Source organism: Salvelinus alpinus, chromosome 15, assembly GCF_045679555.1.
Source record: "Salvelinus alpinus chromosome 15, SLU_Salpinus.1, whole genome shotgun sequence".
NCBI classification, from domain to species: Eukaryota; Metazoa; Chordata; class Actinopteri; order Salmoniformes; family Salmonidae; genus Salvelinus; species Salvelinus alpinus.
This window is the reverse complement of record NC_092100.1, coordinates 23,382,392-23,405,075: the sequence shown is the minus strand read 5'-3', so window position 1 is coordinate 23,405,075 and position 22,684 is coordinate 23,382,392. Positions and strand designations below refer to the sequence as shown.

The window sequence follows — 22,684 nt, the reverse complement described above, 5'->3', positions numbered from 1 at the left end:
AGATTGTCTGGTCTGATGAAACCAAGATTGAAGTCTTTGGCCTGAATGCCAAGTGTCACGTCTGGAGGAAACCTGGCACTATCCCTACTGTGAAGCATGGTGGTGGCTGCATCATGCTGTGGGGATGTTTTTCAGCGGCAGGGACTGAGAGACTAGTCAGGATCGAGGCAAAGATGAACAGCGCAAAGTACAGAGAGATCCTTAATGAAAACCTGCTCCAGAGCGCTCATAACCTCAGACCGGGGTGAAGGTTCACCTTCCAGCAGGACAACGACAATAAGCACACAGCTGGAGAGACCAGAAATGCTCCCCATCCAACCTGACAGAGCTTGAGAGGATCTGCAGAGAAGAATGGGAGAAACTTCCCAAATACAGGTGTGCCAAGCATGTAGTGTCATACCCAAGAAGACTTGAGGCTGTAATCGCTACCAAAGGTGCTTCAACAAAGTACTGAGTAAAGGGTCTGAATACTTATGTAAATGTGATATTTCCGTTTTTTTTATTATAAATAAGCAAACATTTCTGTTTTTGGATTGCCATTATCGGGTATTGAGTGTAGACTGATGAGGAAAAAAACAAATGAGGAAAAAGTCTGGGGGTCTGAATACTGTCCGAAAGCACTGTATACAAAAGTTTATGGACACCCCTTCAAATTAGTGGATTCGGCTATTTCAGCCACACCCGTTGCTGACAGGTGTATAGAATCGAGCACACAGCCATGCAATCTCCATAGAAATCTCCATAGGGAAACATTGGCAGTAAAATGGCCTTCCTGAAGAGCTCAGTGACTTTCAACGTGGCACCATCATAGGATGCCATCTTTCCAACAAGACAGTTCGTCAAATTTCTGGCCTGCTAGAGTTTCCCCGGTCAACTGTAATTTATGTTATTGTGAAGTGGAAACGTCTAGGAGCCACAACGGCTCAGCCATGAAGTGGTAGGCCACACAAGCTCACAGAACGGGACCGCAGAGTGTTGAAGCATGTAGTGCGTAAAAAGGGGCTTTTATCCAAAGCAACTTAGTCATGCGTGCGTAGACTTTACATACAGTTGGTCCCGGGAATCAAACCCACTTCCCTGGCGTTACAAGTGCCATGCTCTACCAACTGAGCTACAAAGGACCACTTTCTCCTCCATAGCTGTTGCGAAGTGATAATTGACGCATCTGCGTTTTTCTGTTTATTTCTTATAGTTTTCAAAACCTATGAAGATGTCCAGTGAAAGCAGGTATGTTGACACCACAACACAGTACAGACATGAATACATATTATCCCAAATGCTAACAAATAGTCTTAAATTAGCTGCTCTGTTTTGCTTGTTGACAGCGGGTCATTTCATAGGGAATTGTCTGAGGCGCTCTCGTATTGTTACATCACTAACATTTCAAGAAGAAAGGTGCTAACATGGAAGCGGTTCTAAAACCTGTCCGAACTCTCTCTCTATATGACTTTGAACATAGCCATAGGCCTCTAGGACTATGACATGAAAAATAATAGACTCAAGACCCTGAGATGTCAAATATTTAAAGGGTGGTTAAGCTAAGTACATAATAAGGTGCAATTACTGAGCTTAGATTCTTCCAAGTGGTGCCGCCTTTTCCAAAGTGTGCCCCACACTAGCACAATGACTATCAAAAAACAGAAGATGCTTGTCAATCATAGCCACCCATTCTAACCAAATTTCCTTCCTTTTTCAAATAATTATAAGCAGTATAGCTAGATCATTCAAAGAAAACATATTATGCATTACACCGGTGTTACTCAAGGGTTTGAAGTTGAACATGTAATCATCTAATCAGTTGCTGTCTTAGGTCAACATTTGCGATTATAAACACATCATAAACCCATACTGAACCAAGTGGTCCTAGGGCTGGGTGATATGGCAAGAAATTATGTTATTTAAAAAAAAAATTGATGGTATGACGGTATTTAATGTTTTTCAATAATAAAAGTTATTAATTTGCTTTATGAGTTGTGCATGACACTAGGGTGGCAGCACATGAATTCTAAGTGATTTCCAAGGGTCTTTCTCCATTCTGATTGTTTCATTTGACATTTCCACACTGCCACGTAGTGCTGCACGATATGGGCAAAAGAATTTAGGCCTTATTTTTAACCAAATATTGCAATTGTGATTTGACTTGTGATCTTGGAAATAGAATGATTATTCTAATTATGTAGTTAGAATGTAATAGTGGGCACTTAAAATACAGTGTTGTTCCTATATCTTTGAGTGAGTGCGGCAAGAGCAACACAACATTTCCTTGTGGTTCGTCATGTTCTCAGCTGTATTAATCAGGGTCCTGGCTGCCTCTCTGTTCAGAATTCCAGCACTATGCTGCTTCCAGTAGCTTGTCTGGTAGAAAACCAACACCAGTTCCCAGTTTAAACACCATTTATACTGGACTCTTAATGGTTCATCTGTCAACTTCATGCTAAACCTATTACATTCACCAAAGTCAATAGTTCCTTCCCTGTGGGCTAAAAGTTAATCATAATCTAATGCGTCACCCTAAACCCTAACCACATTATAGGAGTGTATCGACAAGGCTACAACTAAGTGAAGGAAAACAGAGGTACAGCCTGTGATTAAAGAAACAAAAACAACTTCTAACATAATATCCTATCGAACACATTGATTTCACATATTTGAAAAAAAAATCAACGTTCATCCTGATACTTATTTGAAGTGAGGAATGCTTTCCTTCCACATGTTCTACATTGACCAGGCTGAACGAGAAATCAGGCTCACCACTTTACGTGAGGTCAGGGTGAATATGATGGCATCATGAATATAGTTTTGAGTGTGATCCAGTGAAGTGACCCAGACCTGTGTCTTCAGGATGCACATGCGAGCCTCCTCCATCAGGTCCTCCTGCTCCTGTGTTGATGGTGGACACAGAATGTTCCTGTCAAAGTGTGGGCACTTGGTCATCCTGGCTGTGGGGGAAAACTCTTCAATGCTAACCTGGAAGGAAGAGCACGGGGGAAGATATATGTTTTTACTCATATGTGAAATACATGGCCATACGGTTGGGCAGACACGTCACATTGGTCTGGGAACACAAGACACAATGTGAGAGAGACAACCTCTTTCAGTGCTACTAAGTGCAGTTTAGTTGGCTTTGCATACATTCTGAACAACCTGTCCAATAAGAAAACTACTCAACACAGTACTTCTACTTACCTAGAAGTCTAAGGAACAAGGTAATTGATATTGCATTAATAAGACGTGTTAGGACTGCCATTCCAGAAGACAGGACCAAAATCGGTATCAGAGATGATAACTTCAACTGTCAAGATTATGATTATATTAACAGAGGTCATAACATAAGAACACTGCTGTCATCATGGTACCCTGCTAAAGGGGTAGGAAAGTAAAAAATAGAAAGTAGTAAATACACAAACAAATCCCTACATTCTCTCTCACTTGCACTTCATCCAAATCATCTGATTCAAAATCCATGAGCTTAAGAAGTAGGGCTCTATTCAATCTGTATCGCGGAAGTTCGGCGTTACAGCATGACTGACATTTAAAGGAAATGTTCCTGCGTTAGTGGAGACTGCATTCACGGTAAACGCTGCATATGTCGGCTCAATCTGGAATTACTTTTACATCTCTAGCACATAATCTGTAATACTTCAGCGATAGGTATTGAATAGAGCCCATACACAAAAGGCCCCTTTGGTCCCTCCCTAGACACACACTGCTGCCCACCTCCAGCTGAAGCCACAGCCAGTGCGTACCAATAAGGGTGACAGTGCAACTACAGTCACATGTCTGTAATAGAGAAGGAAGAGTCTCAAATAGATACCTCTGGTTCCTTGCCAATGATCATAAGAACAAACTGATACATAACATAATTATGCGGTAGAAAAACTGGTTAAATGCCTGATGTAAACTCAATAAAAAAGTGCTGTGATGTACATAGCAAAGTAGAGCACTATAATGTTGAAGAAATCATTGAGGCCCAAATGTTACCAAATAATACCAATGATGAAGACAATTAAGGTGTTGGCCAAATAGGTCAGCATTTCCCAGAACCTATGGAAAGCTGGGCCATGCCTAGCCATTCAGCTAAATGACATGAAATCTGTACTTAAAATGTGAATTAAACACATTCTACTTCTTTAAGATACAATAATCATCAATCGCTTGCTAAGTACCTGACAAAAACGTCTTACCTAAGTAAAATATAATGTATATCAAATCAAATCAAATTGTATTTGTCACACGCGCCGAATACAACAGGTCTAGTAGACCTTACAGTGAAATGCTTACTTACAAGCCCTTAATTAACCAACAATGCAATTAAGAAAATACAACAAAAAAAGTACAATTTAAGAATAGCAAATAATTAAAGAGAAGCAGTAAATAACAATAGCGGGGCTATATACAGTGGGTACGGGTAAAGAGTCAATGTGCGGGGGCACCGGTGTCGAGATGGGGGGGGCAATGCAAATAGTCTGGGTTGCCATTTGATTAGCTGTTCAGGAGTCTTATGGCTTGGGGGTAGAAGCTGTTTAGAAGCCTCTTGGACCTAGACTTGGCGCTCCAGTACCGCTTACCGTGCGGTAGCAGAGAGAACAGTCTATGACTAGGGTGGCTAGACAATTTCTAGGGCCTTCCTCTGACACCGCCTGGTATAGAGGTGCTGGATGGAAGGAAGCTTGGCCCCGGTGATGTACTGGGCCGTACGCACTACCCTCTGTAGTGCCTTGTAGAGGTCTGTCATTTTTATCATAGGTACACTTCAACTGTGAGAGACGGAATCTAAAACAAAAATCCATAAAATCACATTGTATGATTTTTAAGTAATTAATTTGCATTTTATTGCATGACATAAGTATTTGATCACCTACCAACCAGTAATAATTCTGGCTCTCACAGACCTGTTAGTTTTTCTTTAAGAAGCCCTCCTGTTCTCCACTCATTACCTGTATTAACCTCACCTGTTTGAACTCGTTACCTGTATAAAAGACACCTGTCCACACACTCAATCAAACAGACTCCAACCTCTCCACAATGGCCAAGACCAGAGAGCTGTGTAAGGACAGTAGAGATACAATTGTAGACCTGCACAAGGCTGGGATGGGCTACAGGACAATAGGCAAGCAGCTTGGTGAGAAGGCAACAACTGTTGGCGCAATTATTAGAAAATGGAAGAAGTTCAAGATGACGGTCAATCACCCTCGGTCTGGGGCTCCATGCAAGATCTCACCTCGTGGGGCATCAATGATCATGAGGAAGGTGAGGGATCAGCCCAGAACTACAGGGCAGGACCTGGTCAATGACCTGAAGAGAGCTGGGACCACAGTCTCAAAGAAAACCATTAGTAACACACTACGCCGTCATGGATTAAAATCCTGCAGCGCACGCAAGGTCCCCCTGCTCAAACCAGCGCATGTCCAGGCCCGTCTGAAGTTTGCCAATGACCATCTGGATGATCCAGAGGAGGAATGGGAGAAGGTCATGTGGTCTGATGAGACAAAAATAGAGCTTTTTGGTCTAAACTCCACTTGCCGTGTTTGGAGGAAGAAGAAGGATGAGTACAACCCCAAGAACACCATCCTAACCGTGAAGCATGGAGGTGGAAACATCATTCTTTGGGGATGCTTTTCTGCAAAGGGGACAGGACGACTGCACCGTATTGAGGGGAGCATGGATGGGTCCATGTATCGCGAGATCTTGGCCAACAACCTCCTTCCCTCAGTAAGAGCATTGAAGATGGGTCGTGGCTGGGTCTTCCAGCATGACAACGACCCGAAACATACAGCCAGGGCAACTAAGGAGTGGCTCCGTAAGAAGCATCTCAAGGTCCTGGAGTGGCCTAGCCAGTCTCCAGACCTGAACCCAATAGAAAATATTTGGAGGGAGCTGAAAGTCTGTATTGCCCAGCGACAGCCCCGAAACCTGAAGGATCTGGAGAAGGTCTGTATGGAGGAGTGGGCCAAAATCCCTGCTGCAGTGTGTGCAAACCTGGTCAAGAACTACAGGAAACGTATGATCTCTGTATTTGCAAACAAAGGTTTCTGTACCAAATATTAAGTTCTGCTTTTCTGATGTATCAAATACTTATGTCATGCAATAAAATGCAAATTAATTACTTAAAAATCATACAATGTGATTTTCTGGATTTTTGTTTTAGATTCCGTCTCTCACAGTTGAAGTGTACCTATGATAAAAAATTACAGACCTCTACATGCTTTGTAAGTAGGAAAACCTGCAAAATCGGCACTGTATCAAATACTTGTTCTCCCCACTGTACCTTTGACTATTGGATGCTCTTATAGGCACTATAGTATTGCCAGCCTAATCTCGGGAGTTGATAGGCTTGGAGTCATAAACAGCGCTGTGCTTCAAGCATTGCAAAGAGCTGCTGGCAAACACAGGAAAGTGCTGTTTGAATGAATGCTTATGATCCTGCTGCTGCCTACCACCGCTCAGTCAGACTCCTCTATCAAATATCAAATCAGACTTAATTATAATATAATAACACACAGAAATACGAGCCTCAGGTCATTAATATGGTCAAATCCGGAAACTAATTTAGATAACAAAACATTTATTCTTTCAGTGAAATACGGAACCGTTCCGTATTTTATCTAATGGGTGGCATCCATAAGTCTAAATATTGCTGTTATGTTGCACAACCATCAATGTTATGTCATAATTATGTAAAAATCTGGCAAATTAATTACGGTCTTTGTTAGGAAGAAATGGTCTTCACACAGTTCGCAACGAGTCAGACGGCCCAAACTGCTGCATATACCCTGACTCTGCTTGCACAGAACGCAAGAGAAGTGACACAATTTCCCTAGTTAATATTGCCTGCTAACATGAATTTATTTGAACTAAATATGCAGGTTTAAAAATATATACTTGTGTATTGATTTTAAGAAGGCATTGATGTTTATGGTTAGGTACATTGGTGCAACGACAGTGCTTTTTTGCGAATGCGCTTGTTAAATCATCACCAGTTTGGCGAAGTAGGCTTTGATTCGATGATAAATTAACAGGCACCGCATTGATTATTTGCAACGCAGGACAAGCTAGTTAAACTAGTAATATCATCAACCATGTGTAGTTAACTAGTGATTATGTTAAAGATTGATTGTTTTGTTATAAGATACGTTTAATGCTAGCTAGCAACTTACCTTGGCTCCTTGCTGCACTCGCGTAACAGGTGGTCAGCCTGCCATGCAGTCTCCTTGTGCAGTGCAATGTAATCCGCCATAATCGGCGTCCAAAAATGCTGATTACCGATTGTTATGAAAACTTTAAATCGGCCCTAATTAATCAGCCATGCCGATTAATCGTTCAACCTCTAGCTTGGACAATGTTAGTTTGTTGGTGATGTGGACACCAAGAAACTTGAAGCTCTCATCCTGCTCCACTGCAGCCCTGTCGATGAGAATGGGGGCGTGCTCAGACCTCCTTTTCCTGTTCCAGTCCACGAACATCTCCTTTGTCTTGATAACGTTGAGGGAGAGGTTGTTGTCATTGAACCACACGGTCAGGTCTCTGACCTCCTCCCTATAGGCTGTCTCATCGTTGTCGGTGATCAGGCCTACCACTGTTGTGTCATCAGCAAACTTAATGATGGTGTTGGAGTGCCTGGCCGTGCAGTCATGCGTGAACAGGGAGTACAGGAGGGGACTGAGCACGCACCCCTGAGGGGCCCCCGTGTTGAGGATCAGCGTGGCAGATGTGTTGTTACCTATCCTTACCACCTGGGGCGGACCGTCAGGAAGTCCAGGATCCAGTTGCAGAAAGAGGTGTTTAGTCCCAGGGTCCTTAGCTTTGAGGGCACTATGGTGTTGAACGATGAGCTGTAGTCAATGAATAGCATTCTCACATAGGTGTTCCTTTTGTCCAGGTGTGAAAGGGCAGTGTGGAGTGCAAGACAGATTGCATCATCTGTGGATCTTTTGGTGTGGTATGCAAATTGGAGTGGGTCTAGGGTTTCTGGGATAATGGTGATGTGAGCCATGACCGGCCTTTCAAAGCATTTCATGGCTACAGAGGTGAGTGCTACGGGTCGGTAGTCATTTAGGCAGGTTACCTTAATGTTCTTGGGCACAGAGACTATGGTGGTCTGCTTAAAACATGTTGGTATTACAGACTCAGACAGGGAGAGGTTGAAAATGTCAGTGAAGACACTTGCCAGTTGGTCAGCGCAGTCCTGGTAATCCGTCTGACCCTGCGGCCTTGTGAATGTTGATCTGTTTAACTTCTACTTGCTACGCATCCCGGATCCGGGAGCACCCCCATCAGTAAAAAAAGCTGACTAGCATAGCCTAGCATAGCGCCACAAGTAAATACTAGCATCTAAATATCATTAAATCACAAGTCCAAGACACCAGATGAAAGATACAGATCTTGTGAATCCAGCCATCATTTCTGATTTTTAAAATGTTTTACAGGGAAGACACAATATGTAAATCTATTAGCTAACCACGATAGCAAAAGACACAACTTTCTTTTCCCACCATTTTTTTCCTGCATAGGTAGCTATCACAATTTCGACCAAATAAAGATATAAATAGTCACTAACCAAGAAATAACTTCATCAGATGACAGTCTGATAACATATTTATTGTATAGCATATGTTTTGTTAGAAAACTGTGCATATTTCAGGTATAAATCACAGTTCTACATTGCAGCTGCAATCTGAAATAGCGTCGATGCAGCCAGAATAATTACAGAGACCAACGTCAAATACCTAATTACTCATCATAAATCATTTCTGAAAAATACACAGCGTACAGCAAATGAAAGCCCAACATCTTGTGAATCCAGCCAATATGTCAGAATTTTTAAGTGTTTTACAGCGAAAACACAATATAGCATTATATTAGCTTACCACAATAGCCAGAAACACAACCGCATTTACCAGCAGCAAATGTTAGCGATCGTAACAATCCAGCAAAAGATATATAATTGGACTAACCTTGATAAACTTCATCAGATGACAGTCCTGTAACATCATATTACACAATGCATATAGGTTTTGTTCGAAAATTTGCATATTTAGCAGCACAAATCGTGGTTATACAATGTGATCAGTAGCAGCATTTCATGCATCCTGGCCGGCGCCATCTTGGAGAGGCATCTAATCTAATCGATAAATAATCGTAAACTTGACTAAAAAATACAGGTTGGACAGCAAATGAAAGATGCATTAGTTATTAATGCAACCGCTGTGTTAGATTTTTAAAATTAACGTTACTAGACATACAGTGTGCGTTACAGCCAGACCAGTGCCGCAATAATGGCGGACAAATCCTTTTACATTTTTCCACATAAATACGGAATAACATCATAAATAGCTCTTACTTTTGGATGAGCTTCCATCAGAATCTTGGGCAAGTTGTCCTTTGTACAAAAGAATCGTTGCTCGGTTGTAAAACGTCCTCTTCAACTTTGGAACTAGCAGCTAACAATAGCTATGTGGCGCAGACATGCCCAAATGTTCAAAACGCAATACTAAGGAAATTCCGAAAACCGCAATATACTCGCATAAACTGATATAACTCGGTTTAAAATAACTTCGTTGTGATGTTTCTAACACCTATATCGAATTAAATCACAGACGGATATATCTTAGGCCTATAACGAGAGCTTTTGAGCATGCCATCCTGAGGTCCTCCTTTGCGTCTTGACGAACGTCGAAAAGAGCGCACCCCCCATGCCATGGCCTTTTATAAGGTCTGAGATCTACGTAGAAACTCCATTCCAATTCTCATTGGTTACTGACATCCAGGGGAAGGCGCGTGCAGTTCATGTCGACCCATAGGATACATACAGAGCTTTAAACTGATCTGAGAACAGAGCCTCGTTTTCAGACCTTCGCAGTTCCTGTCATGAATTTCGCTGCAGAAAGAGTTCTGTTTCACCCACAGACATAATTCAAACGGTTTTAGAAACTAGAGATTGTTTTCTATCCAATAGTAATAATAATATGCATATTGTACGAGCAAGAATTGAGTACGAGGCAGATAAATGGTAACGTTGAAACAGCACCCCCTATATTGAGAAAAGGTTAAGGGTCTTACTCACATCGGCTGTGGAGAGCAGTCGTCCGGAACAGCTGATGCTCTCATGTATGCTTCACTGTTACTTGCCTCGAAGCGAGCATAGAAGTTATTTAGCTCATCTGGTGGGCTCGTGTCACTGGGCAGCTCTCGGCTGTGCTTCCCTTTGTAGTCTGTAATAGTTTGCAAGCCCTGCCACATCCGACGAGTGTCGAAGTCGGTGTAGTAGGATTCGATCTTAGTCCTGTATTGATGCTTTGCCTGTTTGATGGTTTGTCGGAGGGCATAGTGGGATTTCTTATAAGCTTCCGGGTTAGAGTCCAGCTCTTTGAAAGCAGCAGCTCTACCCTTTCGCTCAGTGCGAATGTTGCCTGTAATCCATGGCTTCTGGTTGGGGTATGTACGTACAGTCACTGTAGGGACGACGTCCTCGATGCCCTTATTGATGAAGTCGATGACTGAGGTGGTGTACTCTTTAATGCCATCGGAAGAATCCCAGAACATATGCCAGTCTGTGCTAGCAAAACAGTCCTGCAGTTTAGCATCTGCTTCCTCTGACCAGTTTTTTTATAGACCCAGTCACTGGTGCTTCCTGCTTTAATTTTTGCTTGTAAGCAGGAATCAGGAGGATAGAATTATGATAATATTTGCCAAATGGAGGGCATGGGAGAGCTTTGTATGCGTCTCTGTGTGTAGAGTAAAGGTGGTCTAGAACTCACCAAGCTGCTGGTTGCACATTTAACATGCTGATTGATAGAAAATTTGGTAAAACTGATTTAAGTTTCCCTGCATTAAAGTCCCTGGCCACTAGGAGCACCGCTGGATGAGTGTTTTCCTGTTTGCTTATGGCGGTATACAGCTCATTGAGTGCGGTTTTAGTGCCAGCATCGGTCTGTGGTGGTATGTAGACAGCTACGAAAAATACAGATGAAAACACTCTAGGTAGATAGTGTGGTCTACAGCTTATCATGAGAAAACCTTGAGACTTCCTTAGATATCGTCATTGCCAAGTTCATGGTTATTTCGATCAGTCCATCATTGAAGATGTATGACAGCCAAAACATTAGGATTTTAGACATGATGAACCCTAAAAGAGGACTACCGAAGATTTTCAATATCAGCTTGATGGTGAAAGTTGTTGCTGTGGGACAAAAACATTCACATATGATTACAGAATTTGCCTTCTTTGTACCCAAACATGGATACAACTGTAATTTGACAGATACTGTTCTATATGCAATATAAAGACAATCAAGTTCAGCGGCAAGGTCTTTGAAAGTATCAAATGTAATGGAGGCACCATCACTGAATAATGACTCTCCCTCTAGAAGAGTGGTTTGGCGGTTCCTTAAGGAAACAAAGTGAGCTCCTACCTATAGTACAGCTGATATCATTAAATTGTATTATTGTACAGAAAGGTGTGCTCTTACGGCTGCATAACAAAGTCATCGATATGAAAGGGTCGATGGTGCTTACAATTGCTTCAAACATCATGCCAACATACCCGTCCCAGTTGTAAGCAAACACTTTCACAACTAGCAATGCAAAAATCCAGGTATTGCCAGCAGTAGTACCTGTTATAACACAAAGTTTAAATAATCTATTTATTTAATTTCTTTAGTCATTTTTAGTGACATGTTTTGGTGGTTAGCCTTTGTTTCTTTCAAAAATATAAATGTTATAGCAATCCATTCATAATAACGAAAGTGCAGTAAAAGCCTCACATTATGAGAGATTAAAAAAAAAATATGTGTGATTCAATTTTGAAGGCACTAGCTGAATATCAACACTGGCATAAACATGTGAATCCACAGTTTGGGGCTGATGTCTGTGATCTCCATTGTGTAACAACTGACCTGAATAACAATAACAATCCATATCAGCAAATGTATCATCATTCTGATAATTATATGGCCTATGTTTAACATCAGAATTTGGTGCTGTAGCCAGTTCATAGAAGAAGGACCATATAGGGGTCTTATGGTGGAACAGACAAAATGGTCAAAGACAACTTTGCTCAACAGTACATTTAGACTTTTAGATATTAGATACTTTGATATTCTGTTGATAAATCTGATCGGTCCATGCCTCGATAATGGAAACTGAGTGTTCCCAGTAACATCCCAAAAAGGGCTGAAAGTACTTGGCAGACTCTGCAAGAGGGTTCTGAATTTCTAACAACAGCTGTAGAAACTAGAAAAAAAGGTAATTGTAGGGGGAGTGTATAAAGAAAGATTTTTTATATCTAACCAAAGATAGACCACAGCCTGTCGTTTCCAATGGGAGCAAATTAATCATAGTGAGCAGAACACGCAAAAAGTTGGGCAGACCGAAGCATGAGCTAGCGGGGGTCCTGTTGGCGTGTTCTAACATGTATTTGCATATTTCTGCTAGGGAACGCCTACTCTGTGAAGTGCGCATATGCAGTAACCCAATTCACCCTTGCATTCCTTCTGAACAATGCCGTTTTTTGAAACTTTGTCAAATGGTAAAGTCTGCTAATCTTAGTCCATTCTGTTCATAACAGATTTTAGTTTTGGGAACAGAAAACTGTATTGAGATCAAATGTTTCATCGATAAGAAAATTAGCAGAATGTCCGACAAAAACCATCTCGCTCCATCTTCTCCCACTGCCAGTCACTGACCTTCCTCTCATCACCATATTTGGTGGTGAGTGGAAATGCCAACTGGATGCTTCAGATTTATACATCTGGTGAAACATCTGGCTCATTGTTCTATCTGTGGTATAACTGTACGGCACTGATATGGTTTGCATTGATTGACTACCTTCTGTTCTGGGCTGGGCTGTGCACTAGTGACTACCCACTTGGCATACATCTGTTGAATCAAAGTTGTTTTCACGCCAGTCAAGTTATATATATTGTAGCAACCCTCGCAGACAGCTGTGTGTTATGTGTTATGCTGTTAGTTGGTTGTGTTGTACTTACCAGTACCCAGTGTTCGCGGGTTCCGACATGACAATTAATCTGCTATCTGCCAATCACGGGAATGCCTGGAATGTTCTGATGCCAGGCATCCTGGTGGTTGGTGGAGTGTCGTGGGGGGGGGGGGGCAGGGGGATGGAGCATTGCAAATTAAGACCATGTTTAGCCATTGTTCTCTCTCTTATGTCTGGTCTTCACAAGAGAAGATCACAGTTGTTTATATATTGAGGTTACGAATTCACGGTTTATTAACCCATCAATTGTCTGGACAATTGTTCCTTTACGATCGGGCCAGGTCATTACAACTATAAAGAGCTAACGTTAGCAAGCTAGCTCTTCACCTCCAAAGAGACATACTCCAAACACAGTGAGTATGATCCCTGGTTGATTCTGTAGACTGAAAAGGCCCCAGTGCATGTGGATGTTGTCACTGTCTCAGCCATATTTCTGATTCCTGAATGGGATTCGTTGTGTAGATAGGCTGGTAGGGAGAGAGAGGGAAAGGGTTATTGACAATGGCTGGGCAATTTCAGCCTGGCAAACTTAAATCAAAAGAAATTATGCTTCCTTTGGATATCTGGTGGTTAGACCGCAACTAACCACTGCAGCTAACAACAGCAGACTAGCAGTTACCTAGGAAAATATTTTTGCCCAAAATGTTATTATAACTACAAGCTATAGCTAGCTTTCTGTGTTTTTAGATAGCTACAACTCCTAACCTTAACCTAATTATCCTAACCTGCTACGAAAAAGTCACTTCCGGTCGTAGCTGTATCAAAGTGGCATGATTTTCGGGAATCTCGCGCTCGATCAACTTTTGTGGGCAAGCTAAGCTAGTTAACATTAGCTAGTTAGCTAAAAACACTACTCAATTAAATTTACCTTATGGAATTATTGTTGGCAATTCAGACACGTTTTTCTCAAGTTTATCCACATTCTGAAGAAGAGTACAAACGTTTCCATTCATTCGCTAACGTTGCTCAAATAGTTTTTCATTGTTCTATATGCGTTACAGGCTGACCACACGCAAGCGTTGCAAAATAAATGTAGAAGTCTATGTTATTCAATTATTGCACGGGCTAAAATAGATCGCGCTGCAAGTCCTGCATCTCCCATCTCCTCATTGGTTTATAGAAGCAGGTACCCACGTGCCATCTCCTCATTGGTTATACCCACGAACGAGGTCAGTGGCGGTAATGCACCTAATTTATGAAAGTTGCCAATCGCAATATAAAGTCAAGAGAAGAAAAAGCCTGGAAGCCAGAGAGATGACTAGAAACGATTCGGTTGACCGTTTTATGTGTGGATTAGCAACAGCAAGCTAGCTAAATGGGACAAATTAGCTAGCAAGTGCAAGCTAACTAGCTAAATTGCCATAAATGTTTAATGCTTTTCGACCCGTCCCCAAATTAATATAATTGTTTCAGAGTTTGTTTTGATATTTTAACCTGCGTGTTGTGATCGCGTTTGGTGATGGGGGACAAAATAAATGTATGCACGATGGCGCACGCGCGCAGCCGGTTTGGGTTCCGTGTTAAACAGCAAAAGAACAAGAACGACGTTTCAGCGTCATGATCACGTGACGTCATCATATAATGATTGACAACCCTTGCACACTGGATGAACAGCCAGTGCGCTGTGCGACTCTTCTCACAGCCTTTGTCTCCGACAAGCGAGACTAGCGCGCAGACATTTTCTACATCGGAAAACATCATTTTAGTCACTGCTATAATCTATAATAAGCAGTCTTTCATGTTCAGAATTTGTGTAATTAATTAAGCGCTTGCCAACATTGGAAAAATGTCTGATCATTGCAGACGCAGAGGACATGGGGTCATAAAAAATAAAATAAGGGTTCGTGTAAATATCTGCAGATAATGTGTATTCGGCCTACTTGACTTTATAAATCAATTACTTTTCTTAACTTCATCAATGATATTTAATCTTGCAGGAGGTGAGAAGAAAACTGTCAGGCTTCGATTGTCAACTTGCATTGGTTGAAACAATGTTGCCAACGGGATTGTTTGCCAAAAGAATGCATTGTGAACGACGAAGAAAGGTTTCTTCTGAGCAACAAAGCCCATTACCTGCATCGGAAGTTGCACCTTTCGCTATAGCACAGCCATGCAGAGTCCAGCTTAACAGTGACGGCAGATGTGGATGTGTTGCTATTACGAAGGATGGAATTATAGCCCTGTTCCTTCCAGACAAGAACCCCACCTGTGCAAGAGCCTTACCTGGCATCCAAGAGCTAAGCCGACCATGTTGTGATAGGCCTATACAATTAAATACAAGACAAGGACAAGAAATAGAATGCAGGTAGGCCTGGACTTAACTGGAATAGTGGTTGTAATGCATCTACTCTTTATTCACAATCAAGGTGTCCAAATAGAGCTGTCCTGTATGGTTGGTATACGATGCTTGTAGACTGTATAAAGGTGTTGAGTCAGGAGTGTTCATAAAAAAATGCATTATCTCTTCAGCAACCTCTCCCTGAAGAAAACTTCAACAAATGGATTGTGTGGTGGTGTGATCAACATTCATGTCATCAATATGAAAGAAGGCAGCCATATATCTTCTGCATTGAGTTCTTCGGATGGAGTTCCTTTCCCATGTCATAATGGATCAGAACATTGCTCAATGTGTGATGTATGTTACAATGGAGGATTTTCCACACAGACCAATGACAAATGGACACAAGAACTTTTAGATCTGCCAGTGCCCCTTGCTGGATCAGACCGGACAGCTAAAGAAGGACAAACCATTTTACAAAGAGCCCAAAGGTTCCTTCCTTTGTTACACGCTGTTGGAATCCCATTTTGCTCTCTCTTGGTTGCTGCTGACCTGTACTTTCATTGGAATGGAAGTTCATGGTGCCCTGGGAGTGGCTTTTCTAGTGTACTCTTTGGTCCAGCCTGTAACTACCATCCTCCTCCAGTATGAATGGAAACTGTCAATGATAGGATGACATTTTCATATAATTCAGGCTCTTGTTATTTCTGATCTGTTAATTCAATAAAGAACTGAATTTAATGCTCTGTGAGTGAGTTGTTTTTCTCCTTTTATTGATCTCATGTCCATGTAACCTATTACCATATCTAAAAACAGTTTTTTTTAATCTCCTTTTAGTCATATATATAACTGTTTCTTGATAAAGGCTACAGAAAAGTTCCAATGCATTGTTACGAAATAGATATCACCCTTCCATTATGGAATTCCTGCTTTTCTGACTATTAAAATTGACCTGTCCACAAACCCATGGAAATGTCTTCCTATGTGTTCTTTTATCTCTAGGCTATGTTTGTATGTAATGGTTTTGTATTTTTACATTTGAACCATTTTACCAGTCATAGAGGCTCTAAAATAAATATTTTAGATTTACTTATCTAATAGCACTGTTCGTTTTGACATGCATAATAAAATGTTTTCTACAAATGACATCACGTGAGATTCTATTAGTGATAAAATGTATCTGACTTTAAGAACTATTGTCCAACTCAATGTCTCATAAGGTTGCAAAAAGAACATGATGATGTTATTGTAATTTCATCGTGACATGACCACTACATGAGGGGGAAGGTAGTTGTGACGTCTGAATTTCAGGAGCAGGAATTTTTTTCCCGTGGGGGGTGTATTATAAAAGGCCATCAAAATCATTCTCTCCTAAACCAGAAGCACCACAGGGACATTGAAGCTCTCTTTGCTGTAATATTGCATTGTATTTTTGCTTATTCTATAAGCATACCTATTTTGAAGAAAGCCTTAAACTTTTAAATTATCTTTTATCTCTTGTACTGTTGAACACAACTTTAAAGGTAAGCCGCTTTAAGACTTATTGGAAATTTTTGTTTTGCGACTTTTTAGTTTTTCTACAACTAACACTTTTTTAATATCTTGATTTAGATGAAGAAGTCTTTTGGAGTAGTGTGCATATCACTAATTGTATGTGCAGCTCTGTCAGAAACAATTGGATTAGTGATTGCGGTAGGTCAACATTTTATTGTATTTGGCTAAATGTTGTTTTAAATGCTCTTATTTTCTCGTTGTTTTAACTACAAGTAGGCTATTGCAAGCAACATTACAATTATATAAACGTTGTTGCCTATTATCTAGACATAACACCATAACAAGCATTGAGATAATTGAGTTCTTGCACTATAGTCAGGTCAAGCAATTCGCATTCAGAAAATTAGATAAATTGTTTAGAAAACTGATGATTGTACAGTGTGTATAATGAATCTGATTTGTGTGTGTGTGTGTTTGTGTTTGTCTCATAACAGGGTAAAGAGAAGCGAGGGTGGACACTAAACAGTGCTGGCTACCTTTTGGGTCCCCGTAAGTGACTGTTATGTATTAAATTCATGTACTCTTTCACAACTGTCAAAATTCCACTATCAAGTACTTTTAACTAAACTATAATTTACACACCTGCCCTGTCTCCATTATCATGCTCTACTCATATTTGTTTATACTTTTATTATACTTTTTCACATTTCACCTGGCTGTGTAATGTGGCATGATGTATTCCAACAAACTTGTTCTGTGTAGTTATTGGACTTTTAATTTGTTATATCCTTTTAAATGACTATATTATGAAAAGCCTATTTGCACAGGAACACATTTATTCCCAAGGTTCATGGATTATTGTCAACACAGAATGAGGATGTATCCCATAACACAGGTCCTTGTTGTAAATTTAGGTAAAATGCCATCATCCCTGTGTTTCAGGTCGTATTGATCACCTAATACAGATAAAGGATAATCCAAGCGTAAGGGGGAGAGAAGAACTGCTAAGTCAATGTAAGATAGCTCCTGCAGGACATTGAAGTCAGCAGAGGAATTGCTCTGTGACGCCTTGCTCCTCTGTTTATTATTTGCAGACTTAACTCTTAATGCAACAACCAAGTGTTTATCACAGCCATGGCCACTTTATGTTTATTGGTTTGTTTTTCCACTTGTTTATGAATTATTAAACCATGATACAGGATCTTATCATCTCAGAGGCACTGTCAGAACAAAGTTGATCATTTCATTTTTGCATGTAATTATACTTGATGGGTGATGACTGTGGGAAACGCATCAAGGGCTAAGGGTTAACGTCAAAATTCAAGGATTACACTTCAGATAATTAGTGCTCTTACATGATTATTCAGTGCACTATTACTAGCCCTCTTGACTCAAACCTTTATTAAAGTTGTTGATAGGGTGAGGTATATTGTAATTTCAACCATTGTCTTTCCTGCTCCTTGCCCCTCTCACTATATATATATATATATATATATATGCAAAGAAGGGTAAAATAGTAATTTCAGATGGACATCGAATGAAATTACTATTTTACCCTTCTTCTTTGCATGTGGAGGGACCCTTCCTTAATATATATATATATTTAAAAAAACATTTCAGGTTCTGTTTCCATCAATGAATATGTGCCTTTCTTTCACGCATTTCATTGGTGAATATATGTTTTCCAGCAATTCAATGACTCAAGCCCTGCAGGTTGCTTTTCAGACTCTTGACAGATAAAAGGAAAAACACACCATCATAAAGGGTGCCTTATGTCGTCATGTGAGCTTTAGGCAGGGTTGCGGTGTTTGTGTGTAGTGTGCAATGAAGGGGATTTCATCTAGGGAATGGGTAAAAATCAGCTGTGCAAACTATGTTTTTGTTTTGTTGTTCAGACGGCATTGACGGTCACCGCACTCTCAGTGACAAGCATGGCCTTGCTGGAAAGAGAGACATGCCCCTGGACAATGACTTCAAAACAGGTGAGAAGCTAAAGCCTCGTAAAATCTTATAGCCTACATTTCATTGGCCTATGAGAGGGTAAATCAAATATGTTTAGAGTAGATGACGTACTGTACAGTAAGTCTGCTTTACTCAGTGTAGTCTCTACACCTCATGATGGTCTCTTATTTTGCAGGTGCCTTGAGAATAGCTGATGAGGATGTAATACACACTGTCATTGACTTCTTATCATACCTGAAACTTAAAGGTAAGTTCATGGTGTCTGTTATTAATGTTTAATTACAACAATTAATTACAGCAAAAACACTGACAGCATTCTCTTGATTGTTATTTTTTTCATGAATAAAAATCAGGCGTTTTGACATGTTCCAAAAATAGTAAAATAATCATATTTTTCATATGGTCTGGTTATATTTGTATTTCAAATTTATTTACAGATTACATTTCTAGTCAAGATTCCTGGCTATATGTTGCTACAACATTTGGAACAGAACAAATACTAGCATAGTCCTAATCAGTTATAACCATCTAACTGTGCTCACTCAAATGTTTTGTCATCTACCTTACAGAAATCGGAGCTCTGGATACCATGCCTTCCTCTCTCACATCAGAAGAGATGGGTCAGCCCTAGTTCAACTGATCTCTTCTCTACGCCTCACCTGCCTACAAACAACAGTATCTGTACATTTCCCATTATACTGGATACTGGTGTCATCATAACAACAATATACTATACAGATTAATCACGTTCTTATTATAATTTGAAAGAAATGGATTGAATAAAACTTTTGAATGGCAAAACATTGTTGTTCCTATATATGTATTATACAGTATATATTTTGTATTCAAACAGTGAGATTACCTTTAGAAAGTGTAACAACAACCCAAACCACTCAGATGAAACAAAGTCTCCAATTTAAAATGTCAAATCTCCAAGTTCTCTCACACCAACTAGATACAAAGGAATCGGAGATTGCTGAGCAACATAATAGCATGATGTTGCAGTTGTTTGTTCTATTCTGTGATCTCTGCTGTGTTTTGTCCCAGTGAACTGTTGGCAGCACCAGCAGAACAACTGCACATAACCCATTCCACAAGTTACTGTTTCCAAGTTGAGCTTCACCATTGTAGCTTGTTTCCAGAGTAGTCCAAGAATCCCCCATGATTATTTTCTGTCAGATCAGTGATAACAGACAGCAAAGATGATATGCTCTCCTCCGCACTCAAATCCGCCTGATCCATAAGAGACAGGAAATGCAGCATATCAACTGTCAACTCAATGAAATACACAGCCATGTATTTTTATGTATTCTAAAGAACCCAACCATAAAATGCCTCAACCAAGAGTATGGGACACTCACATGTGGGCCACCCATGTCAGTGCGCACCCAGCCAGGGTGAAGAGCCATGCACAGAATCCCTTCAGATTCCAGGTCAGTGGCCAGACACCTTGTCGTCATGTTCAAGGCAGCCTGCATATATATAAACAAAATGAGATGGACAGGACATGTAATGAATATGTACACATAAGAACAGTCAGATTAACTATCGCCACACCCAAACATTCTATGCCCAATATTGCAACCAGAGATGGTCTGTAATGTTAATATGGGCTTTTTTGAAACGGCTCATTATGGTTGCTGTTCACCTTTGAGGTTCTGTAGGCATAGCTTTTGAAGGCTGCTCCGGCTCCCCAGTTAACCTTAATGGAGCCGAGTATGGAAGAGATGTTGATCACAGCTGCTCTATGGATCCCCATTCCAGTGCCCCGTGCAGCAGCTGCCTGTAGCAATGGCAGAAATGTCTACAAGAAACAACAACATTATGTGATCTAGAGATAGTTGCGAGAATACAGGTTTCTTATGAAGTAGGGAACTTTTCATAAATGTGTGTGATTTGGGCATGAATAAAAATATCCTCTGTGCTACAACAAAATTAAGATATTTCTCATACATGCTCTTCTAGAGGTGCAACACATTGACTTACCTTGGTGACAAAAAGAGGGGCAACAGTATTACTCTCAAAAGTCTTCATCATGGCGTCAGGTGTCACTGTCTTCAGATCAGTGGATGGATTGATGGCTGCGTTGTTTATGAGGCAATTCAGCCCATCGCTTCCCAGTATAGATGACACCACTTGCAATGCTGAGTCTATACTTGACTGGCTGACAACATCTGATATGAAAGAGATCATAGGCTCATTACCTTTCAAAAAGGAACTTCACAGGAAACAAACAGAATTTAGTTTTCGTTTTTCTCCTTGGTTTTCTTTTACAGTATTGGTTTAATTTACTTTTACATGATTGGTTTACTTCAGTTTGGGATTTCATCATGTTCTGTTGAGTACTACAAACATATAATTCAGCGTGTAATATAAGTTTTAGTTGCCCCAATGAGTTATGAGTTTGAAGGGAGAAAATCCCTGAGAGGAACACACGGGGAAATACCAATACAGTGTTTCTTGCACATTCTGCTTCTATAACAGATCAGGCATATGGGGCATGTGTCCCATGTGCATCATCTGCATGGCACATGATGCACATGGGATCATATACTGATTACCCAACAAAATGTGGCAAACCAGAATCACACTGCACCCTAGTTCATGTGTCCAAGTTTTACAAATTATGTAGGCTATATGTAGGCTACGCAACTCACCAAGCTGTACAATATGAACACCTTTGCAGGACTTGGCAATATTTTGAAGATCCTGAAATGAAGATCAACTTTTATTATTATGTATCCCTAAGTTTACAGCAAAGGCGAATCCTCACACGTGTATTTCCATTACGTGGTAATTCATAAAACAAGTTGAACATGATGTTCAAAAATGTCAAATAAAAAAGTTGAACATGATGTTCTCCTACCTGTGCTGCGGCTGGATTGCGAACAGTCGCTATTATTGTTTTGGGTCTCTCGGTGCTTCTCGCCAGGTCTTTCACCATTTGTAGACCGAGGCCTCTGCTCGCTCCAGTGATTAATACAGATTGACATTTTGTGAATTTTAGAGTCATAGTTAGTAGATGTCTGTTAACTTTGTTTAAGGAAGAAGTATGATCGGTCTCAGTGTCCAGACATAGTTTTTGTAGCGATACAATCTGAAGGCGTGGTTTAAATTTCATAGCAACTCGAATGGACCAATGAGGGTAGGTACGCTTGATTTAGTGTCTGTGAACTGTTTCCGCTCCATTCTCCTTATTTTCTACTAGTCCAAAGTGCAACCCCAAAACACCACTCGGCGCATTTGGCGACCCAAATCAAACGTATACATTTTAAAAGAATGAGTGTGGCTCGCGCCGCGCTCAACCCCATCATCTACATAAATGTTCTCAGACAATGGTCGCGAGCGGTGTGGTCAGCCTATTCGAAAAAAATATTTTTTTCAGACGTTAGTCACTTCTCCTTAGAAAAGCTTCTTACACGACCAGGGTTGAAAGTAAGCACAGTGTCCCGGTGTTGTGCCCAAAATCTCCCCGTGCCAGAATGTTCCCCCTCCGCGTTCTTCAATGCTGCGACTTGCTTGCTAGTTGAGCTTTCTCAGTTTAGCCTACATTTCACTGATCTTAGTAGCAGAAAGCATTTTTGTCTGCAGTTTTCGATTTGGCTATTTGTTTCAAGTGTATGTGGCGGTTCTAGCCACTTCGGCGACCTCCCGTGCCGCCCCCGGCAAGGAAGCCGCCCTGGACGGCTGCCCATGTCGCCCGTACCTAAATCCGCTACTGATTTTGTATTAGTCTATAAATAAATCTCTTTGCCAAAATTCGTCATCTCTCCCATGTCTTATTTGAGTAGTATTTTTGAAAGTGTAAGGATAATAATTCAGCCATAGTTGTTCTGAAATGTTTATTGCTGGCCAAAATTGTACTCCCTCCATGTTTAATATAACACACATACATTAATTATTAATTTCGGTTGCCTATCCTGACGTGAAATTTGTTCTATAGAAAGTAGTTG

The 22,684-nt window shown here is 40.6% G+C and overlaps 2 protein-coding genes and 1 long non-coding RNA gene across 5 annotated transcripts; 2 read left to right on the top strand and 1 right to left on the bottom strand.

Annotated features, from left to right (window-relative positions):
- Nucleotides 1–1,192: 1,192 nt before the first annotated feature.
- LOC139539758 (galanin peptides-like) lies at nucleotides 1,193–19,532 on the top strand. Of its 3 annotated transcripts, none has more exons than XM_071343022.1 (7): nucleotides 1,193–1,227; nucleotides 16,887–16,967; nucleotides 17,264–17,318; nucleotides 17,712–17,783; nucleotides 18,665–18,751; nucleotides 18,907–18,978; nucleotides 19,301–19,532. In XM_071343022.1, exons 2-7 carry the CDS (start codon nucleotides 16,887–16,889, stop codon nucleotides 19,360–19,362), a joined length of 429 nt encoding a protein of 142 aa, XP_071199123.1. In that variant the 5' UTR covers nucleotides 1,193–1,227; the 3' UTR covers nucleotides 19,363–19,532. The 3 variants fall into 3 exon arrangements, with proteins under 3 accessions (XP_071199123.1, XP_071199122.1, XP_071199124.1); XM_071343021.1 differs by lacking the exon at nucleotides 1,193–1,227 and adding an exon at nucleotides 16,663–16,798; XM_071343023.1 differs by lacking the exons at nucleotides 1,193–1,227; nucleotides 17,712–17,783 and adding an exon at nucleotides 16,663–16,798.
- Nucleotides 14,624–16,016, top strand: LOC139539264 (uncharacterized). The gene is made up of 2 exons (XR_011667901.1): nucleotides 14,624–14,837; nucleotides 14,935–16,016. It is a non-coding gene; the product is annotated as an uncharacterized lncRNA (long non-coding RNA).
- LOC139539757 (C-signal-like) lies at nucleotides 18,991–22,387 on the bottom strand. The gene is made up of 6 exons (XM_071343020.1): nucleotides 21,598–22,387; nucleotides 21,389–21,440; nucleotides 20,718–20,905; nucleotides 20,380–20,535; nucleotides 20,093–20,203; nucleotides 18,991–19,964 (listed from the first exon to the last, which is right to left on the bottom strand). Exons 1-6 carry the CDS (start codon nucleotides 21,850–21,852, stop codon nucleotides 19,851–19,853), a joined length of 876 nt encoding a protein of 291 aa, XP_071199121.1. The 5' UTR covers nucleotides 21,853–22,387; the 3' UTR covers nucleotides 18,991–19,850.
- Nucleotides 22,388–22,684: the final 297 nt, after the last annotated feature.